The sequence below is a fragment of the Colobus angolensis genome, unplaced genomic scaffold (assembly GCF_000951035.1).
Source record: "Colobus angolensis palliatus isolate OR3802 unplaced genomic scaffold, Cang.pa_1.0 Scaffold114, whole genome shotgun sequence".
Lineage (NCBI taxonomy): Eukaryota > Metazoa > Chordata > Mammalia > Primates > Cercopithecidae > Colobus > Colobus angolensis.
The window spans coordinates 2,288,068-2,308,198 of record NW_012112475.1 but is presented as its reverse complement, the minus strand read 5'-3'; the positions used below and the strand labels follow the sequence as shown (position 1 = coordinate 2,308,198).

Here is a 20,131-nt window from a genome sequence, read left to right as displayed (position 1 = left end):
TGTGGAACTTTGGAGATTGCTCCAAAATTGGACAACATCCCCATGCTTCCTATTGTCTCTGGTAAATTTGCAAGCCTAGAATGAACATCTCTACCGCAAGCCGTAGACGAACGCCTTATAAGAACAACAGTTGTCAGTGCTGTGTTACCTGATATGGGTGGGTCTTAATCTTTTTTTTTGGGAACTCTCCCCCCATGAAATGCACATACAAAGCCTTTTGGGGTTTTTTTTGCAGATTCTCACTCTCTTTAGGCTGGAGTGCAGTGGCCTCAAACTCCTGAGCTCAAGTGATCCTTCCACCTCATCCTCCCAAGTAGCTCAGACCACAGGCACACGCCACCATGCCCAGCTAATGTTAAAATTTTTTGTAGAGACTGTTGCCCAGACTAGTCTTGAACTCCTGGCCTCAAGCGATCTTCCTGCCAGCACACCTGGCCTCACAAAGTTTTGCGTACTGTGTCGGGATTTACCAGCTCCTTAGGCAGCTGGGGCCCTGTGTTTAAAAACTACCGGCTGAGAATAAACCTAATAAAATCTGTGTTTATACAAAAGATCAATTAAGGGAAGGTAGGATTTTGCAAGGATTCTTCTTGCAAAGAAATGTAACTACTAAGCTTCCCTAGTGCATTTTAAGTTGTTTTTCATAAAGGGAGATTTGCCTGTTTTGTCGTTGAGTACATTTTAGTTCACTCTTCTGAGGAGACTATTCCCATTTGATGAAGTCTTTTATCCACTGTTAACAACAGTGGTGTGGAGCCCTGTTTAAAGAAGCCAGACTGGAATAAGCGAGCGGGAATCCCAGTGCTCCGGTGGAACAGCAGCATTTCCTGTGGAAGGAGGTAAGTGATTGCGGGGTTGGCCAGCAGGCCAACGGGGTCTGTGTTCTGGAGCTGTTGTCCCAGGTTGTGGGTTTCTAATAGTCTTAATAGTTTGAGCAGTCTCAGTGGTGATCACTTTAGGCAGGACAAGGAATTTCCGTGGTATTGACTGAGGATTTGCTGCCCCTTGATTCCCCACATCCATGGGAAAAGGGAGGCATCAAGGGCCATCTTCTTCTGTGCCCGGACCTCCTCCTGTCTTTCAGTGAGTCTCAGCCCCAAGGTCATGCCCTTTTCCATTTTTTATATTTGGCTACTGTACAGAATGTCTGTGAGAAAAAGGATTATGTCATTATTTAAAAATCAAGGTTGGCCGGACGCGGTGGCTCATGCCTGTAATCCCAGCACTTTGGGAGGCCAAGGCAGGTGGATCATGAGGTCAGAAATTCAAGACCAGCCTGGCCAAGATGGTGAAACCCCGTCTCTACTAAAAATACAAAAAATTAGCCGGGCGTAGTGGCCTGCGCCTATAATCACAGCTACTCCGGAGGCTGAGGCAGAGAATTGCTTAAACCTGGAGGGTTGGAGGCGGTGAGCTGAGATCACACCACTGCACTCCAGCCTGGGCAACAGAGTGATACTCTGTCTAAAAAAATAAATAAAAATCAAGGTTTTAATAAGAAATCCCATAAATGTATACACATACACACACACACACACACACACACACAGAATTTTAGCAGTAAAATGTATGCTTTTAACATGCCTAAAGTTTTTAAATCCATGATCACGTTTGTTCCCAGCCATATTCCTACAATTTTTCCTTAAAGCTTAACCTAAACCACATATATAGGATGAAAAAAAATCAGCACAAGTAAGTATCTTTGGGAAAAGTAGCCCTTTTGTTTCCTTCAAGGTGGGATCCAGGGTTTTGCATAGAATGGAATGTTAAGCACCGAAGGTTCAGAACCAGGGATCATATTTGCTCAGTTTTCCAAATTAGCACTTAGGGATTATTATGGGAATTTGGTTTCAGTCAATTGCCCACGTGCTAGGGTGAGAGGTTGTGGAAAAGCAAGTTTTTTGCTGGTCACTGAATTTTAGCAGGGCGTGTGCTCCGTGTGCCTGTGTGTCTGCGTGTGGCGGGTAAGGGAACTGAGATTTAAAACGGTGCATGAGAGCTCTGCCTGTGCTCAGCAACTGAAGGGCGCCTGGGAAAGGTTCATTTCCTTCCCTAACAGACGAGGTGCTGGAATTACAGGTTTATTTGTGCTAGAAGATGTACTGAGGACCTTCTGTGTGCCATACTGTTGGCTAGTAGATGCCACTAGTAGAAAGATGTTTCAGTGCCAGACTAGATGAGGAAGGGTGAGAAGTGGCAGGTGGTGCTGCTGTTGATAGGACACAGTGGAAGCAGAGCATTCAGTTTGTTGTTCAGTGTTTATTAAGTAGATTCAGTCTTATATATGATATACAGATTCAAAAGGAAAAGGATTCCACATACTTATGAAATCAGTGCATTTAGCAAGTAATACCATGGAGATAACAGCTCGATTAACAGCTCATTGGTCTTTTGTTAAGTGAGGGAGAGAGGGAGTCGGCCTGTGCTAGTCATTCCACAAACAAAACAGAATTTAGTCGCATCACGTACAGAAGACACATTCTAAGAATTAAAATATTAAGCCACATTTACTGGTAAAACTCACTATATAGAACACAAATGATTTTTATAGAGAGCATTGAGGAGGAAGTCCTCACCTGCTTAGAAGAGCCACGTTAAGTTGCATAGGTGCATTATCTGTAAAAATATAATTTAGAGGTGAAGCCATTGATTAACAAAGAGTCACCTTTAAAAGTTGGTGCCATCCACTGTTTGCCTTAAGTGCTTACTATCTGGAGTCCTGTGCCCCTCCCCGGAGGTGGGACCTCATGAAGGAGCGGCCCCCAGAGGAACCCTGAAGAAATGGCTTGTACTGTCTGCACTGAAAGTCTTAACATCTCATCTCAGATACGGAACTCGTGCTCTTCCAAAACATGTCTAAATTACGCCAGAGGACTAAAGACCTCTTGGGTTGTCTCTAAATCCTGGTTGGCTTGATCCTGAAGACCACGTGAGTCATTCTGACCTTCCCACTCCCAGGCTGCCCAGGGAAGAACTACATTCATCCCATAGCTCTGCAGCAAAGTCCTGCCCTCCCTTTTCCTCTGTCCATGCAGTTACCCACCAGCAGCCAATAGGAGGTCTCTCTTCTGACTCCTGCTCCTAAATGGACCACATAATAGAGGCATATGGGCCATCTACCAGGTGGAAAGTTTTTCAGCCAATCTGAGTTCTATATGGTGTAGGTTTTTTGTTGTATTTTTAGGTGGAAACGTAGGTAAAAAGAGAGGTTTTTGTTTGTGGCTTTGCTAAGCAGATGAGCTTAGTGAGGTGCATCTTCCACCTCAAGAGCAAGTCTTGCAGAACACACAGGGACTGGGGGCATCTGTACATGTAAACAGTACACTTTCACTGAGTCCAAAATTAGGAGCAAAAATACAAAGGTTCACATTGGTCTTAGGTAGATACAGGCGAAAAAGGACTGAGCTGTTTAGCTCAGAAACAACAAAAACAAAGTTTCTAAAGCACCACTAAATTATATAAAAATCAGACCATGGACGGAGTGAAACTGGTATTCTGGTGAAATACTTTACTATTTTGTAAAAAGTTTTACAAAAAATTACAAATTAAAAGTATCAACCCTCTGAGTTCAAAGCAGCATTTTGAAAATGAACTGGTAGTTAATCCTATAACCACCCTTGGAGTTGTAAGTGGCCCTTGGGAATAGGCATGGATGGGTTCCACCTGTTTGAAATCCTCGAAAACCCTCCTAACTCCCTGCCTGTCCCCCCTCCCTGTCAGCACTGTCCTTGGGAATAAACTGTCCTCTGTAAGAGTGGCGACGGTAAAATGAGTTTCAGATGGGTTATACACACTACCACTTGTCTACCTGATGGTCCACCACTAAGACCAATGCCCACTTCTCTGATGCTGCCCTTCTCGTGGGATTAGCCCCTGCAAAGACTCTGGAATTGGAGTATCCTACTCTTGCATTTCCTTTTTAACTTAGGATCCCAAATGATTACTTTGTGCCCTGAGGCCCATCAGAAGATTTGTAAATGGCTGTGGGACAGGGCTTTGGGAGCTCCTTTTGGGAGAAGGCAGTCCCTCTGGTGAGGGTGAGACAGCAGTGAGCTTGGTTCATCAGAACCAGCTCTTTGATGCCCTCCAAGTCAGGAGTAGGGGGAAGGGGTTGAAGCTGTATCTTTTAAAACAAAAGCAAAACAGAACAGGTTCCCTGACTGAGCCAGCTAAATGGAATCCTGTTTCCATGCAGAAACTTGCTCCCGATTCTGCCATCTCCAGGGCTTCAGGTGTAGTTTCACTGGAAAGGAGGAGCCCACCAAGAGGTGGGGTCAACATGATGAAATTCCTTGTCCTGGAGGGGCCTGGGAGGCCCAATGGACTTTAACCACTGACATATTCTTTCCTTTCTCTTGAAAACACATTGAACCTATGCTCTTGCCGCAGTACTAAGGCAGGCTAGAGGGTGGTCAGTTCTAACAGCTTGAACTCAGAAAAACGTGACTTCAAACTGTAGCTTATGCTGATCTTTAGATCTAAACCTTGTGTGGGTGGCGGGAGGGAACCCCTTCCCCAGTCTTTCTCACTCCTGTCTGCCAAGAAATGCAAACGCTCCACGTCTAGCTTGGGTACTGCCTCTGGGAGGAGAAGTGACATGTGAAGTAACTGATACCAGGAATTCTAGGGTGGCGATTGTCTCTGCCAGGTTTTAACATTAAGATTCTCACAAATTGCCTGGGGTAACATTTTGCAAAAGATCTCACTGATTACTTTGTAGTATTGTTCACACACAAAAATAAATATTTACACGAATTCAAATGTTGAGGGGAGTAGTACTGAGCAGGTGGGGCTGGATGTGTGGATGGCTGGGGTGTGGGAGAGGCCTTGGGCACTGGAGGTTGTGCTGTGCTAAGGGTGAGTCTCAGGTGTCCTGGCCCTGACCAGAGGCCTGGGGATTGGTCAGATGGAAGGCAGAGGTGGTGTGGCTGGGCAGGTTGTTGGAGGCCACTTGAGAGAGACGACCACCCCCAACCTCTAGGGGCTGGAAGTAAGCACGGGGTGGGCACCCTACCTTTCAGAGTTCTGGACCTGAGGCAGGATGGGGCATCTTCACTGGTGCCCCCTCCCCGTCCCTCCTCGGGGGGAGTCTGCCACAGTGCTGGGAGGCAGTGGCCACAGCTGCAACAGGCAATGGGCTGCAGAAAAGCTGGTTTGGGAAGGGGTGCCTGTTCTAGGAGCGAGTGGTTCTCTGTGGCCATCCTAGGTTCCACTCGGCCCTGGCTCCCCTGGGGCCTCTCTGCTCTGAGGGAGGAAAGGCAACAGAGGGCTTCTGCCAGTTCTGGGCAGGGGCGGGCAGCAGAGAGCTGCTGTCATGGCTACGGAGTGTTGCATGGAGAGGCCCTGGGGGCCTGCTGAGGTCTGGGCGAATCCCTGGTTTAGCAGCACTGGTAGGTATTGCACTGAGCAAGAGGAAGTGCCTATCAGGGAGGAAGGAAACCAGGCCAGCTTTTTCTTTTTGCCCTTTTTCACACTCCAGGGATTATGGGTTTCTTCCAGGACTGGCCCCTCCAGAAGGGCTGGTCTTAGGAGAACCCCAAGTGGCTCCTCCACTTCCACTGATCCCTTTACTCCAAACATGGCGCAAGGGGATGGGAGCTGCTGTCCGCCCTGGAGCTCACAGCTGCCTGACAGCCGGGGCTCACCCTGAAGAAGCGGCCCCTCTTGGCAGGAGTCTTAGGGCCCGGGCCTGTGCACAGTTCAGACCTGGCTCCTGGGCAGCAGGGTGTGAGGGCAAGGGCCCTGCCGACCGGCTGCCATCTCCCAGCAGTCCGTCCTGTCAAGCAGCCGAGAGGGCCAGAGCTAGAGGACTGCAGTGGCTGGTTAGGGACAGGATGCTCTCTGGGTTCCAGCTCCTGGACACCCAGTCTGGACGTACCTCCCAGGCAGACACATTGTGTGGGGGAGTTGGGGTGATAGCTGTTCAGAACAGGCTCAGGGCACATCCTGGAAAAAGCCCACGCTGGAGTGTGAGGTAGAATACAGGTGACCATGGACTGGGGCTTCTGGAGAATGGGGTGGGGGTACCTCTTTTGTTTTGCTTTGCCATGGGTGTGGGTGAGGTCCTCCTGCTTGGCGGTGCCTAGGGAGGTGCCTGGTGGTGTCCCTGTGGCAGCGCTGGGATCTGCAACAGGATGGCCTGGCCATGGGATAGCGGCCACAGGGTGCGCCAGGCACGCAGAGGAACAGCCAGCCTGGCATCCACCCTGCCCCTGGCCCCAGCCCACATCAGTGTAGTGATATGGAATGTTAGGTATGGGGATACATCCTTCTGATCAGACAGACACAGACTAGCAATCTGTACAAACACAAAAGAATCCATTTTCAGAAAAATAAATTACTAAGGGGAGAGGAAGAAAGGGTCCACTTTGTTTTTCTCAATAAATATGCAATTCTGCTCACCTAAGACTTGAAAGGTAATTATCTGGGGGTGGGAGTCTAACATTAGGGTCCACGAAGGTGATTCTAAACAGAGCTGCAGCCCCAGCGCCTTGTCAGGGAAGCCCCCAACCCTTCCAGAGCTGCCCCGTTGGCCTCTTCCAAGCAGGTCAGAGCACCCGTGTGGTGAGATTCCAAAAAAAAAAAAAAAAAAAGTGTCCTTGTGCCCAAAGTCTCAGGTGCTTGGAGTGTGGCTAGAAACAGCTCTTTTGGATCCCACCTCTTTCAGAAACAAAATGTACCAACTGGTGAGGCAGGAAGCTGGGTCCAGGCTGGGACAGCCTCTTTCCCTAGGGCAGTGCGCTCCAGGTGCCGGTGGGGTCAGTTCTGCTGTAGGATGAGGTTTTCCAGTTCGTCTGCAGAGCGCAGCAGGAAGGCAGCAGACTCCCGGTAGCCCGCGATGAGCTGCCGCACGGCGCTGATCTCCGTGGGACTGAGCTGAGCGGTGGGCACGGGCCTGCTGGTGCTGGTGCTGGAGGGGGTGGGGGTGGGGGTGGTGGAGGTGGTGGAGGCCCCGCCTTTCATGCTGAGGTCCGTGGGCCCTGTGAAGAGGGAAGTAGGGTGAGGAGGGAGCAGCCACGCTGCCTGGCATCTGGGAGGTGTGTCTCCCTTGGCGCTGTCATAACCTATGGCCTAGTGCCCACTGTGAGTCGAACACTGGAGTCTGTGGCTCTGGTCCATCTCCCTGATGGCTCTATCCCTAGTGCTTAGAACGGGCCTGCGGGCGACAGGGTTCTCAGGGAATCCTCAGGGTGATCTTGCAAAGATCTGGTTTTAGGTGAGGAAGAGGAAGACTTGGGGCAAAGGAACTCCTAAGATTGGCCTCTCAGTGTGGTGAGCAGAGCTTGGAAATGGGAAATACCCCCACCACTGAGGAACTGTGGGCCAAGTGCTAAAGCCTCTGCCAGCATGCCTAAAGGAGCAGCACCCATCCGTGTGCTCTTCCCCCACCCCAGACATCGAGGCTGGAAGGGGAGATGGTGTGCAGGAAACTCTGCAGGTAAGCAGGGGCCTAACACACCTGAGAGATGTGTGTGGGGAAAGCCCAGGAGGAGTTCAGAGTGGAGCCACAAAAGGCCAGGAGAAGAAACATCTATGTGTGCTTCTGTCCAGCTGGAGAGAGGCCAGCTGCCCTGGTTGTCTGGGCGAAGAGGTACAGGCCAGACTGGCCAGGCCATAACTGCACCCCCAGGAGGGACCATGGCAGCCAGTGGATGGAGGAAGGGGCTGGGTGTGTGAAGCCTCTTTCTGCTAGGCCTCAGCACCTCGAATCCCCCCTCCTGGGAGGAGTCCTGTGCCTGAGTGAGGTGGAGGGTTCATGCTGCTGGGATACGAGGGAGTGTGGGCCGAACGATCAGGACAAGACCCGGACTGGTTTCTGGAGACACTGCCTGCCCTTTGTCCTCAGATGATGATGGCAAAGAGGGAGCCTGCCATCTTCTAAAACACACGAGGGGTGTGCGTATTGGGGAGGGGACCGCCAGGCCCTGTCCTCTCTTGGCCTTTCCCAAGAAGCTACTGGCTTTGGAGTCGGGCAAGTGTAGATTCAAGTCCTGCTCTGCTACTTCACTAGCAAATTCTTTAACTTCTCTGGGCCTCAGAGCCCTGGTCTGCCAAAACTAAGCGGCTCCTGTGAGCAGAAGCTGAGACGCCGGGTGTGAAACTCAGCCCAGGCTCGGGCTCCTTCTCAGCCCGCAGGAGGCCTGCCTGCCTAGACTGGCACAGTAGGAAAGGGCTTCCAAACAGGTTTCAGGGCTTTCTGAGTGGGCTCCCAGGAGACCTGGAAGCTCCTGGAATTTGAAAAGCATCCTGCAAGGTGTTCACAGCAAGAAACAGTCAAAGAGAGAATCTGGGCAGGTGCAGGCAGCGCTGCCGCTTCCCTGGGAAGCCTTCTCTGATGCAGCCAGGTCAGCTTCTCTGTTCTCTGCCCTCCCCCTGGAGTCCCTTCCCCACAGCTTTCTCTTCCACGGGGGTGTGAGGCTCCCCCAACTACCCTGAAGGTTCCAATGGCCACATTCACTCATGATTGCATCTCCATGGCAGTTTTTATGCGGCTATGAAGAGAGAGGGACAAGCTCTTGTCCCTGGAGGCATCCAGACTGGAAGTGACATCTTAGGATAAACTATGGAACCTGACTGCAGCTAAAAGGAAGCTGCTGCAGCCCCCGAATGGGGAAGGAAGCTGGAGCCTAAGATGGGACAGTTTGTCACATGGGGTTATTTCCTCTCTGGCCAGAGAACGTGGGACACCAAGGAGGAAGTCCTAGGAACTATTTTCTAAACAGCGTCCTTGGAATTGAGAGTTAAGGAAAGAGTTAAGTCTGTTAAAGTCAAACACAGGGGGAAAGGGTTGGGGCCGTGTCTGGAAACAGCAGCCAAGCAGGTCACTGACTCCCAAGGTGGTGTCACAATGGGGGACTGAGAAGCTGGGAACCAGAGTACCTCTGCTGGCTTCTGGATATTGCAGGGGCTGGACCCAGAGGGATGGGGAGGAGAGGGTCTGCTTCCCTCTAGGGTGGCTCTGGTCCCCTCTGCATCATGCTTGGGAGTGGTCAGAGCCTCCTGGCATAGTCAACATGAGCAGTGGCCCCAGGTCCTTTTCTCCTCCTCTCCCCAAGTGCTATCCTGTTCATGCCTGTGCTCAGAGCTTCCTCCCTTCTCTCCTGGGCTGTAGCTGAGGCTTGGAAAGGAGAAGGTCCCTGTTTCCTGTGGCCGATCCGATCTGGAGACATCCCATGCAGACTCTGGTTACAGCCAGATGCTCAGGTTGCCGAGTGACTACCACATGGTGGGTAGAGGCATAGGAGCGAGCACGAGTTACCCAGCACCCCCGGCAAGACAGGCCGAGCCTGATTCTATCTAAGCTGATTTGCATCTCCAGATGACAACATACTGAACAAAGTGAGGAGCTCTGAGCCATTAATACGGCTGCCCAGCCGAGGTACCAAACTGATTGAACAATCACTTGGAAGTCTGAGGCTGGGGAGGCCAGTGGAGCTGGGTGGCCCTGCAACCACGTGGCTGCCTGTCATCTTCCTTCAACTGCTGGAGGATCTAAACAATGTTCTTCAGATGAGGTGCTAGTGCTCACGGACAGGGGCTGCCCTAGGCGAGGAGGTAAATGACCAGATTTCTGCCTCAGTGGCCTCCCCACCCACCATGAAGGAACCAGGGTATTCACAGATGGGAGACTGAGGCCCCAGGATGCACAAGGGCAGAGCCAGCTGCCTCCCTGGAAGAATCATTCTCTGGCTGCTGTTTGTGCCTCTTGGGCAGGTGTGAACAGGGCAGGCCTGAAACAGGCCCAGCCCCACCATGAGAGGCCCTTAGGAGGGTCAGGGGAACCTGGCAGCAACACCCCTGAGATAGGACACGCTGGGTGGACACCAGATAGAGGCTTGTCACCATCGCCTGCTGCTAGGAGGGAGCAGGCCCCAGGCCACCCTCACCTCATCTGCTGGGCCGCAGACTCCCATGTATAGGGAGGGCAGGGCTATGGGATGGCTTTTCTTTCCGGAATGAAAGGAGCCCACCTAGGACAGCCACTCCACCTCTCACTGTGCTGGCCACTCTGGCCTTAGCTTCAGGGATTAGGGCCAGGCGGCCTCTTATTTTAGGTTAAGAGGCATTAGGAAGGGATGAGGAGCTAAGCCCAGGCAGGAATCTTCCAGGGACCTGCATACACTTCCTGGTTCTGGGGGGTGGAGGGTCAAGGTGAGTGGAGGCGGCCTGGGTTTCCTGCCATGGGTGGGGACTAGCTCCCTCCCTTGCTGCCCAGGAACAGTGAGGGGTCTCCTGCAGCCAAGGACAGGGGCTTAGGGAATCCTCAGGCATGTTTAGCCAAGACCTCGCACCAGAGTTCCCCAGCTTACAGGTGGCACCTTTCTCCAACCTACTCAAGTTCCTCAATTCTTCCCTTCATTCCCTGGCTTCCAAACGACCCCCAGAGCACACGGCTTCTGCCTCCTGTTCTCCCCATTCAAACCTTCTTACAAGGGCAGACAGAATGACAGACCACACAATTCAAGGCCTTTCTGTGCTTAAAACCTAGCAGGGACTCCTCCTGCACACAGAACACAACCCGAGTGCCTGGCCCACGAGGTCCTGTGACCCACCAGGCTGACCCCACTCCTCCCCTGCTTCCCTTGGCCTCACAGTAAAGGGGTCTGAGGTTCCCCACTCCAGGTCGTGCTCACGGCAGCACCTGACTCCACGAGGAGGCCTCTGTCTCTTCGGGGGCTGTCTCCTCTAATGGTCTGTGCCCCATCTGCGCAGAGTAGCCTGGGAAGTTACCGGAAAAGCACCTACTGAATCACCCAGCTACAGCAGCGGAGCAAGGGAGCAGGTGTGCGCCATCACCCCGGGTGTCTCAGATGTAGGCTCCGTGAGTGCAGGAGCAAGAACTGAGGCCCAGCACCCGGGTGAGAAAAGCTTTCACCTAGAAAGGCAGGCCCTGAGCCGAGGCCTGGGGAGGGAGCCGCCCTGCAGGCCAGCGGGGCCACAGCTGGGCCGGGCCAGCAGCCGTCTCACTGAGCCTTAGTCACTATGGGTGAGATGGGGCTGTGGAGATTCAACTCAGGTCAAGAACAGGCCCTTGGCTGGGACTCGGCACCCACAGGGTCCCTAGGGGAGCGGAATCAGTGAGAGGCGCCGGGAGTGAAGGTGGGAAGCGGTGGAGCAAGCATCACTGGCGGCGAGAAGGGGGCGGTAGGTTTTTGCTTTAACCAGCTAAGTCTCCTTCACCTTCCAATCTAAGGACCAGCTGAGACGATGAAGTGGGAGGGTGCCAGAACCGCCCCTCCTGCTCCCTGTGCTGTGAGGCAGTCCCTTTCCATCACAGGCCTCTGCTTCCCCCTACCCCTTACCCTGCCGGGGGCCGCTCTGCAGACCCAACTGGGTGCTGCTGGTCAGGGAGCCAGAGTCCAGGCCTCCCCCGACTCACCATTACTGTGGTTTCCTGTTTGGAGGGAGGCAGGGGGCTGCAGGTTGCTGCTCAAGGCCCCGTACCCGCGGTAACTGTAGTTGAGGCCGCCGTTGGCGTACACAGGGTCCTGGGAGTAGGAGGAGGCTGGCAGTGAGTAGGTGGAGTGGGTGATGGCTGTGGAGTCCCGCGAGTGCTGCTTGTCCAGGGCTATGGGCTCATCCTGCAGAGGGGAGAGGGGGGCGCTGGGGAAACCAAGGGGCAGCTGGCACCAACTACCATCCCTGGATACAAGGTGGATAAATGCTGCGGCCCCAGGACTCCTGGGACCCAATGCTGTGGTTTGACCTGTGGGATTCTGTCTGTCCCTCCCCCGGCCACCTTCCCCGCTGGGGGCTTTTCCCGACTCTGCTCATCTCCCTGTCAGCATATTTGATCTGGGCCCTCTGGTCTCGGTATGAAGTCCAGGCTTCCGTATGAGGTCTGAAGACCTCTGAGAACAACACGCCTGACCTCTACCCCCCTCCTCTCCTTGTCTTTGCCCTCCTGTTCCCCCTCTGCCCCTCCCCGACTGCACCCATCACAGCTCCCTCACCTGCTCTCCCTGGCTGCCCGGGAGGCCTGCCCTCCCTGCATCTGCTCTCCCTGGCTGCCCGGGAGTGGCCCCTGTAGTGGCTGCTGTGGCAGGTACCTGTGAGGACTGGTAGATCTCCAGACGCATCCGCTTGGCTGCCTTTCTCGTCTCGCTCTCACAGGCGGCTGCCAGGATGTTTTCTGCCATGGCCGAGGTCAGGTGGGGTGGCGTGGGTCTGGTCTGCAGGCAGAACGGGGATGGAGCTAGCATGGGGCTCGTGGGGGCCCTGGGCTTGTGCAGAGACCCTGCCCCAGGGGTGGGTGGCCCAGCGTGGGGTTTGGGCTCCAGCGCCTCAGTCTGCAGAGCTATATGACCTTTCTGGGCCTTAGTTCCCTCATTTGCAAACCAGGGATTATGGTACTTGCTTCCAGGGCTCCCGGGAAGACCCTGGGTGAAAGGGCCCGGGCGTCCTGGGAGTGTGGCAGGAGGTCAGTGGTGGCGCCGAGGGGAAGTGGGGGCCAGGGAGGAGGGACTCACCATCTCCATGCCGTTCTTCTTCATGCGCCGGCAGGACTTGAGGTACGTGCGGATGCGCTTGCGGGCCCGCTCCTGGAACTCGGGGAACTGCCGGCTGCAGGACTCGATGATGGCCTGGATCTTCTCCTTGGGCTGCTTGGAGATGGGCACCATGCGGTCCAGGTTCTCGTCCACAAAGAGACGCACAAACATCTGCAGAGACACGGGCCATGGGAAGGGCCGACCCTGGCATTGCTCCCATCCCCATCCCACCTGTTTCCGGCCAGTGCTCACGTTGAAGGCCTTAAGACGCTCAGGGTCCATGCCTTCAGAGTCGTTCATCTTGTCATTGTCCTCATGGTCATCATGGTCATCATCGTCGTCATCTGCCGTCGGGGCCCGGCCCACTGTCAGGTCCTCAGGGCAGCCGCTGACCTCAGTCTTAATGGAATCGTAGCTCCCAGAGCTGTAGGGGGGGGACTAAAAAGAGGGCAAGAGGCAGACGGTTGGGCCAAGCAGCTGCTCATGCCCTTGCTGGGTCTCCTACAGGTGGTGGGCTTGGGGACCAGGGTGGCACGCACGCCCTGCTGCCACGAGAGCCACAGCTGCGAGGCCCTGAGCAAGTCACTCCTCTCTTCTGCTCTCTTCATCTGTGCAATGGGGACAGCAATGCTACCACCTCCTGCCTCCCTGGGCTGCCGCAGGGAGGACCGACTGCAACAGTGTGTGCAGAGACCTGGCTCCTGGGGCTGCCGAGCACTTAGGAGGGTGTCACCTGTTTCCTCAGCAGAGGTCCACACCAGGACCTGCCACATGTACAGGGGAAAGGCAGACACGGAAAGGACTCCCACCACCCGCCAGCCTCCTCTTGTGCCAAGATATGTTTTGGCTTCAGGGTTTTCCTCTCTGATCCCCAAGGGGCTACAACCCCAAGCTGACAACCGAGCTGTCACCAAAGCAGCGAGCATGCTGTCTGTCAGGAGGAGGAACAGATGGGCTGGGCGAGGTGGCCAGCCAAGGCGACAGGTCCATTAAGCAGGATGTGTTCCCGCAGCTCCTGGCCTGGACTTCTCCTGTCTGCACCCCCACCAGGACAACACAGTGGCCCCTTGAGAATATGTGGGTAGAAAGGGAAAGGGAACCAGATCCAGCTTCCACCAGCAGTCTCCTGTCGTCCAGCAGAGAAGGGCTCCAGCCCTCTGCTCCCACCACGAGTTCCTCCCTGGACAAGCCCCCTTGCCCCTCTCTCCTTAGAGGCAGCTTCCTCTTTTCCTCTGTGCTTCCCCCCTCTTCTCATCCTTCATGGCTCAGCTCCCACACCACCTGTCTCCTGCCCCTGCCTCGGGGCACTGCTCTGGGACGGCTGAGGACCACTGTTGCCTTTTGGAAAGTTTGTGCCTTCGATGTGTCCCAACTACTCATTCAGATCCTGACTGGCAGTAGCCTGGGGACACTGTCCCTGCCCTCAAGGAGGCTGGCATCTAGCAGGTAAGGCAGGCTCAAGGAACAGGTGGCTGCATGGTCAGACCTTGTGATGTGGCAGCATGGCCATGGCACAGCCCAGAGGGGAACAGCACTCACTGAGGAGCAAATCCAGGAAGAAGTGTACTGCCTGGCACCTGGTCCCACAGCACGGCCCCTACCAGGCCTCTCTCCCTGGGACTAGGCCCACGGGGGTCGGTCCCCTAGGGTCACTGGCCTGGTGCCTGTCACTTCGTCCACATACAGACTTGGATAGGGGCAGGATGCCAGGGAGGGAGAAGAGTCTGTCCAGAGGTGCAGGCTCCAGGAAGGCACCTCTGGCCCCCAGGCCCGGGTTGGAGAAGAGGCACTACTGCAGGAAACCTTAGTAGCCCGGAGGCAGCTTGTGGAAGTGTGAGGGAGGCCCCAGGAAGCAGGGGGGATGCCCACTGGTAGGGGTACCTGCTGTGCCCACCCTCCATCAGCCTGGTCAAGGGAGGAGTTCCACTGCCCACGTGCCTGGGCCCTTGCCCTTTTTTTGCACCACCTATAAAATGGGGACAGGCACGCAGAGAAACCAGGCAGTGGGAGGCCTCGTACCTGGCTGTGCCGAAAGTGGCCACTTGCTGTTATCCACAGCAGATGCTGTTCTGGGGGAGGGGACGGGTCGTGGGGATGCATATCCATCTACCGTCTCTACCAAGGCAGGGACCATCAGCTCCACTTCACAGATGGGGAACCAGACTTGGAGAAGGGGGCCTGGCTTGAGGGCACACTCCAAGCCATCTCCCATCCCACAGCTTCACCAGGAACCCGATGGCATACCAGCCACAGCCACCACCCTGGCTTGGTGTCACACACATGGGCTGGCTCCAGCTAAGTTCTGGGTGTATACAATTGCATTCTCGCCTCATGACAGCCCTCTACAGAAAGAAATAGACTGAGCCCCCAGCCCCACACACCTCAGGGGTGGTCTTCACCCCGTATTTGACTCGGCTCCGCAGCCCGTCGGCACCACAGCCATCGGAGGGGTAGGAGGGTGTGCCAAGTGCCGTGGCCGGCGGGAGCTTGTCACACAGGTTGATGGGCTGATCCTCAGCGGCCGTGGTGAAGTCCATGGGGGCCACGGCGCCGTTGCCATTCATCTCGGGGAAGGCAGGGTCGCCCTGCGTGCTGCTCGATGTGGAAGGGTTCAGGGTGGAGGAGCCATTGCCGCTGCCACTCTCAGAGGAGGAGTCATCTGGAATGAGAGGCCTGGGTGTGAGGCCCCATCCCACGCACTGTGGCCACTGCAGCCACCTCAGAGTATCCCACCCTGTGTCTTCCTCATGAGGATCCCTGGGTGGGGATGAGTGCTGCTACCCCACCTCAGAGGCAACTTGCCCCAGCCCACAGCCTTAGCTGATGCAGCCACAGGGTCCCCTCTGCCAGAACAGAGGGGCCATCAGGAGGGGAGTGGCCAGGCAGGGCTGTGCAGGGCATGGAGGGTCTTCCTGCACCCCAAACTTGCAAGCGTTATGTCCAGGCCTAAGGAGGCCCAGCTCCAGGGGTTTAGGAGTGAGTGGCCTGCCAGAGGGCCCTGGAGGCCCTCAAAGCCCGGCCAGGCTCTCCCTTCTCCCCAGCTCCCAGGACCGCACCTCCCACCCCACCCTGCTGCTGCTGCCTGGCACTGCCTTGCAGCTTCGAGCTCTCAGAGCCCCTCCCCACAGTGGGCCCTCAAATGTCTCCTTCCTCTGCCCAAGGCAGGAAGGATGGCTCTGTTGTGACCTCCAGCCATCCACTCCCTCCTGCAAGCAAGCCCAGCTCAGCCTTGGCAGCCTAGGCACAGGCACGGTGGCCCCCGGATCCGTGCTCCGTGCAGGCCCCGTGGCCTGGGACATGCCAAGCCGGGGCTGCAGGATCTGGGGTCTGCACGCGGCCCCGGAGTGGGCCTGCCCGGCGTCTCAGGGTGGGCAGCCTCGGCAAAGCACTGCGAGGGCGCCCCCTGCCGCGAAGAGTGCGGCACCGCCAGCCTGCGGACGCCGGGGAGGAAACTTGAACCGGGAGACCAGACAGTTCCAGATACATTCCAGGCCTCTCTGCCCACCCAGCCCCAGCTCCAGCCCCGGCCTCCTGCTTGCTCAGCTGAGACGGCAGAGGCTGAAGCTGCACGGAAACTCCCGGGGTCACTGTCAGGTGAGCACCCGCGAGGGTCCCAGGGACGCACGGGTGACCCTGGCGGCTCCGCACCTGCACCCAGCGTGGATGGGGGAGGGGTGGTCACAGCGAACCCTGCCACCCCTTCCCCCAGGCCAGGGTCACGCTGGACCCCACCCCCACCCTCCCAGCCGGCAGATTATGAAGATTTAGTCCCCGGTGCAGGGCACTGGGCACGCGCGCCTCCAGAGCGTCCCCATGGCGACCGAGCGGCTCCAGCGCCCCAACCAATTGCTGGCTTCCCGGCTGCCCAGGGGCGGGTCCAGGCTGCCCATCAAGCAGCCGGGCCGGGCAGAGGGCGATGGGAGACCACGGCGGAGCAGTGCACCCCTCCCCCTCGGCTGCCGCAGGTCCCCTGGGCCAGGCGTCTTGTCCTCCTCCGGGCAGCCTAGCTCCACCACTCCCTCCATCCTCCCGCAGGGCAGCTCCGGGCTCTGCTCAAAGCCCGCCCATAGCTGCCCCTCACTGGCTGCATCCTCGGAGTCCCGGCCCGCGCTGGCAGTCCCCAGGACCCCACTGACTACTCGTGCCCAGTCTGGAGTGAACACATTGCCCAGCATCTTTACTGAGCACCTACTGAATGCTGGCCTGGAAACAAAGTAATGACTGCAACCAAGGTGCCAGACCTCCTGCAGGGACAGATGTGCCTTACTGAGCCTTGTGGGTAACAGGGAAGGTGAATTGTGAAAATGGGGGTGCCCACTGTCCTCCACCCGGGAACCAGACCAGCTCCCCATGCAGCCCCTGCTGGCTGCTCTCCAGCGCCCAGGCCACCCACATCCCGCCTGTGAGAGCCAGGCCTAATCCTCACTCCCCTGTCCCATGCTTTCCTGCAGCTGAATAAAAGTCCGGCCCATGGCCACTGGCACTCTCAGTCCTGTGACCTCTGCAGTCCCCCAGCCCAGCCTCACTATCCTGTGCTGGGGCTCTACAATCTGCCTGCCATGATACCTCCAGCTGAGCAGATGGCAGCCAGCCTTCAAGGTCTGGTTCCACGCTGCCACCTCAGGCTGGCACTTTTCTCCACTGTCCCTAGGAAGGAGCCATTCACGCCTCCAACCCCAGCTTGCTGTCCAGCCCTGCCAGGGATCCTCGTGCTTCCTTCACCTGGCCCAGGGTCATCATGAGGGCTATCTGCCCCACCAGGACAGACCCTGTCACCGGAGAAGCCCCTGCACCTGAGGTCCAGGAGCCTCCGTGGGGGACAGGGATGACACCCATGCTGGCTGGTTACTCCCGCTCCCATGAGCTGTGGGGCCCATCCTTCACCCACCTTGTAGGTGTGACTTCACATACCGACACCACCCTCACAGACCACTTGCTTGACCTTGGAGGGCCTTAGATTCCCCCTCTGGAAGGAGGGGCTGCTCCTCAGTGGGCATCGTGCCTGGCACACAGCAAGCCAGTGGTCACTGCATTCATCACAGGCACCAGGCCCAAGGCTGGCTGTAGTGCCACACCCTGCACGGGGCCAGAGGTAACATCCCGTCATCCCATCACCCACCTCCCGATCAGGTTTTCCCGAGAAGATGGACTTGCCCTCCCCGGGTGTGAGCTCCTGAGACTCACACGCTGCTCAGGGTGCTCCTGGAGCCTCCACCAGGTCGGATGCCTGACACTGGGGCCCAGACTCTCCAGCTACCAAGACCTTTGCCTCAGGGCTGTGCCCCCGGCTGCCTGGCTGGGGATCGACATGCGTAGGGCAGAACCTCCCCTAACCGTACTTAGACGCCACCCCAGTCTGGCCAGGGAAGTGGTTGGACAGGTAAGACCCGTAAGGCACCAGGTGCTAGGACCTCGTATTGGCCACGTGTTCCAAGCTGTTAGAAGAAACTGGAAATCTGCACCATTATGTAAACTGATTTTAAAATACTGGCGACTGATTTACATGGCTTATTTTCTTTTTTAGGGTCTTGCTCTGTTGCCCAGGCTAGAGTGCAGCGGTGCCATTAGGGCTCACTGCAACTGCTGCCTCCTGGGCTGAAGCGATCTCCCCACCAGTGCACACCACGATGCTTCGATGCTTGGCTAATTTTTCTTCTTTTTGAGACGGATTTTTGTTCTTGTTGCCCAGGCTGGAGTACAATGGGGCAATCTTGGCTCACTGCAACCTCCATCTCCCAGGTTCAAGCAATTCACCTATCTCAGCCTTCCAAATTGCTGGGATTATAGGCACCAGCCACCATGCTCAGCTACTTTTGTGTATTTTTAGTAGAGACAGGGTTTCACTATGTTGGCCAGGCTGGTCTCGAACTCCTGACCTCAGGCAGTCTGCCTGCCTTGGCCTCCCAAAGTGCTGGGATTACAGGTGTGAGCCACCATGCCCGGCCTTGGCTAATTTTTAAAGTTTTTTTTTTTTTTTTTTTTTTTTTTGTAGAGATGAGGTCTCACTATATTGCCCAGGCTGGTCTCGATCTACCAAGGCTCAAGCCATCCTCCCACCTTGGCCTCTCCATGTGTTGGGATGACAGGCGTGAGCCACTGTGCCCAACCCATTATTTGTATTTTTAAAAACCCCGACAAGTAAATGAGTACACAAATGTGGTCTATTCATATGATGGAATAGTATCCAGCCATGAAAAGGAACAAAGTTTGGAAAAGTGCTGCAATGTGGATGACAAAAACATGAGGCTGTGGGAAACAGGCCAGACGGACAAAGATGGCAAGTGCTTCTGCTTCTGCACAGCATCTGGAGCAGGCAAATTCACAGAGACAGAAGGCACAGTGAGGCTCCACGGGCTGGGGGAACGGGCAGTTATTACTGAATGGGTGCCGAGTTTCTGTTGGGGGGGATGAACAAGCTATGGAAATAATGGTGCTTCTGGAGTGTACACTTAAAAATAGTTAAAATGGCAAATTTTATGTCACACATTTTACCACACACACAAAAACCCAGAACAAAAACAGCCCTGTAGCCCTAGTTTATAGACTCTATCTGCCATTATCTTATTTTCTCACGCCACACACACAGAGCCCACTCAGAGGCACAACATGGATCGCAAAAGCCTGCCTTCCCCAGTGACACCAGGGTCTCGCCTACCCCCAAGCTCCGCTCAGGCAGCCGCCACCCCACACAGCTGCCCTGGCACGACACGCTCTGGGGAGCTGCCTACAACCTGAAGCCCATGTTTTGCTGACTGGGGAGGACACAGGTTTGAGCTGTGGAGTGGCTGGAAGAGGCTACTCCACCTTCTGGAGCCTCCGTTTCCTTTCAGAGCGGGTCCCACGGCCATAAAACACGGTTCTAAGGTGCGGATGATGCCCGGGATGGGGCAGGAGCTCAAAAGGAAACCCTGGTTCCCTGCACCCCACCTTTTCTCACATCGTGACTCACCCACTGCCGACGCACAAGGCTCTCCCAGACTGCAACGGGGGCTTCTGGGGATCCTGGAGCCCAGCGTGTGGCAGTCTGAGGCGGGCCCAGTGAGGGACTCCTGTGGGGAAGGGGCGACTCTGCTGCCCTCGGGGCGCGTGCTCCAGCAGTGACAAATCAAACATGACGGCTCCAGAGCAGACAGGGCTCCAAAGGGGTGTCACCAGCTTTCTGGCCCCTGAGCCATGGTCTCTCCCTACTCCCGGTGACTGCTGCTTACCCTTCCGTGCTAACCCGAGCACCACCACCTCAGGGAAGCCCTCCCTGCCTGCCCCAATCTCCACTGTGGCACTGGCTCTGGGCCATGGCTCTGCAGAAGCCATCCCAGGGATGGTGGGGCAAGGGCTGACGCCTCCTGAACCAGCAGGGGCAGAGGTGCTGCTTGGGGTGGGGTTGGTCCAGCCTGTCCCTTGGCCCCACAAGCAGTGGATTTGATCCCAGCTGTAGCCACACAGGCTGAGTTTACTCCAACTGGAAGCCAGGTCCCTCCTTTGGGCCCACCAGGCCCTTCCAGTGAGCCCCTACAGCTCACCCACCTGCCCCAGCTATGACCCAGCCTTGGCACTTGCTGTTCCCTCTTCCTGCTCCACTCTGTCCTGGGTGTCCCCTTGGCACAGTCCCTCACTTCCAGGGCTCTGCGTAAAGGTCACCT

General features: G+C 55.9%; 1 protein-coding gene and 1 long non-coding RNA gene across 2 annotated transcripts in view; one reads left to right on the top strand and one right to left on the bottom strand.

Annotated features, from left to right (window-relative positions):
- Window positions 1-2,243: 2,243 nt before the first annotated feature.
- LOC105524556 (nucleolar protein 4-like) overlaps window positions 2,244-20,131 on the bottom strand; it is a 40,670-nt gene continuing 22,782 nt past the window's right edge. The window contains exons 3-8 of the mRNA XM_011959852.1: window positions 14,873-15,150; window positions 12,744-12,929; window positions 12,471-12,662; window positions 12,051-12,173; window positions 11,381-11,582; window positions 2,244-6,980 (exon numbers count right to left, since the gene is read on the bottom strand). Coding sequence (XP_011815242.1) covers window positions 6,760-6,980; window positions 11,381-11,582; window positions 12,051-12,173; window positions 12,471-12,662; window positions 12,744-12,929; window positions 14,873-15,150 — 1,202 coding nt within the window. The 3' untranslated portion in view covers window positions 2,244-6,759. The remainder of the gene's footprint in view (window positions 6,981-11,380; window positions 11,583-12,050; window positions 12,174-12,470; window positions 12,663-12,743; window positions 12,930-14,872; window positions 15,151-20,131) is intronic.
- LOC105524549 lies at window positions 8,895-12,775 on the top strand. The gene is made up of 4 exons (XR_001003781.1): window positions 8,895-9,226; window positions 9,320-9,555; window positions 10,714-10,859; window positions 12,505-12,775. It is a non-coding gene; the product is annotated as an uncharacterized LOC105524549 (long non-coding RNA).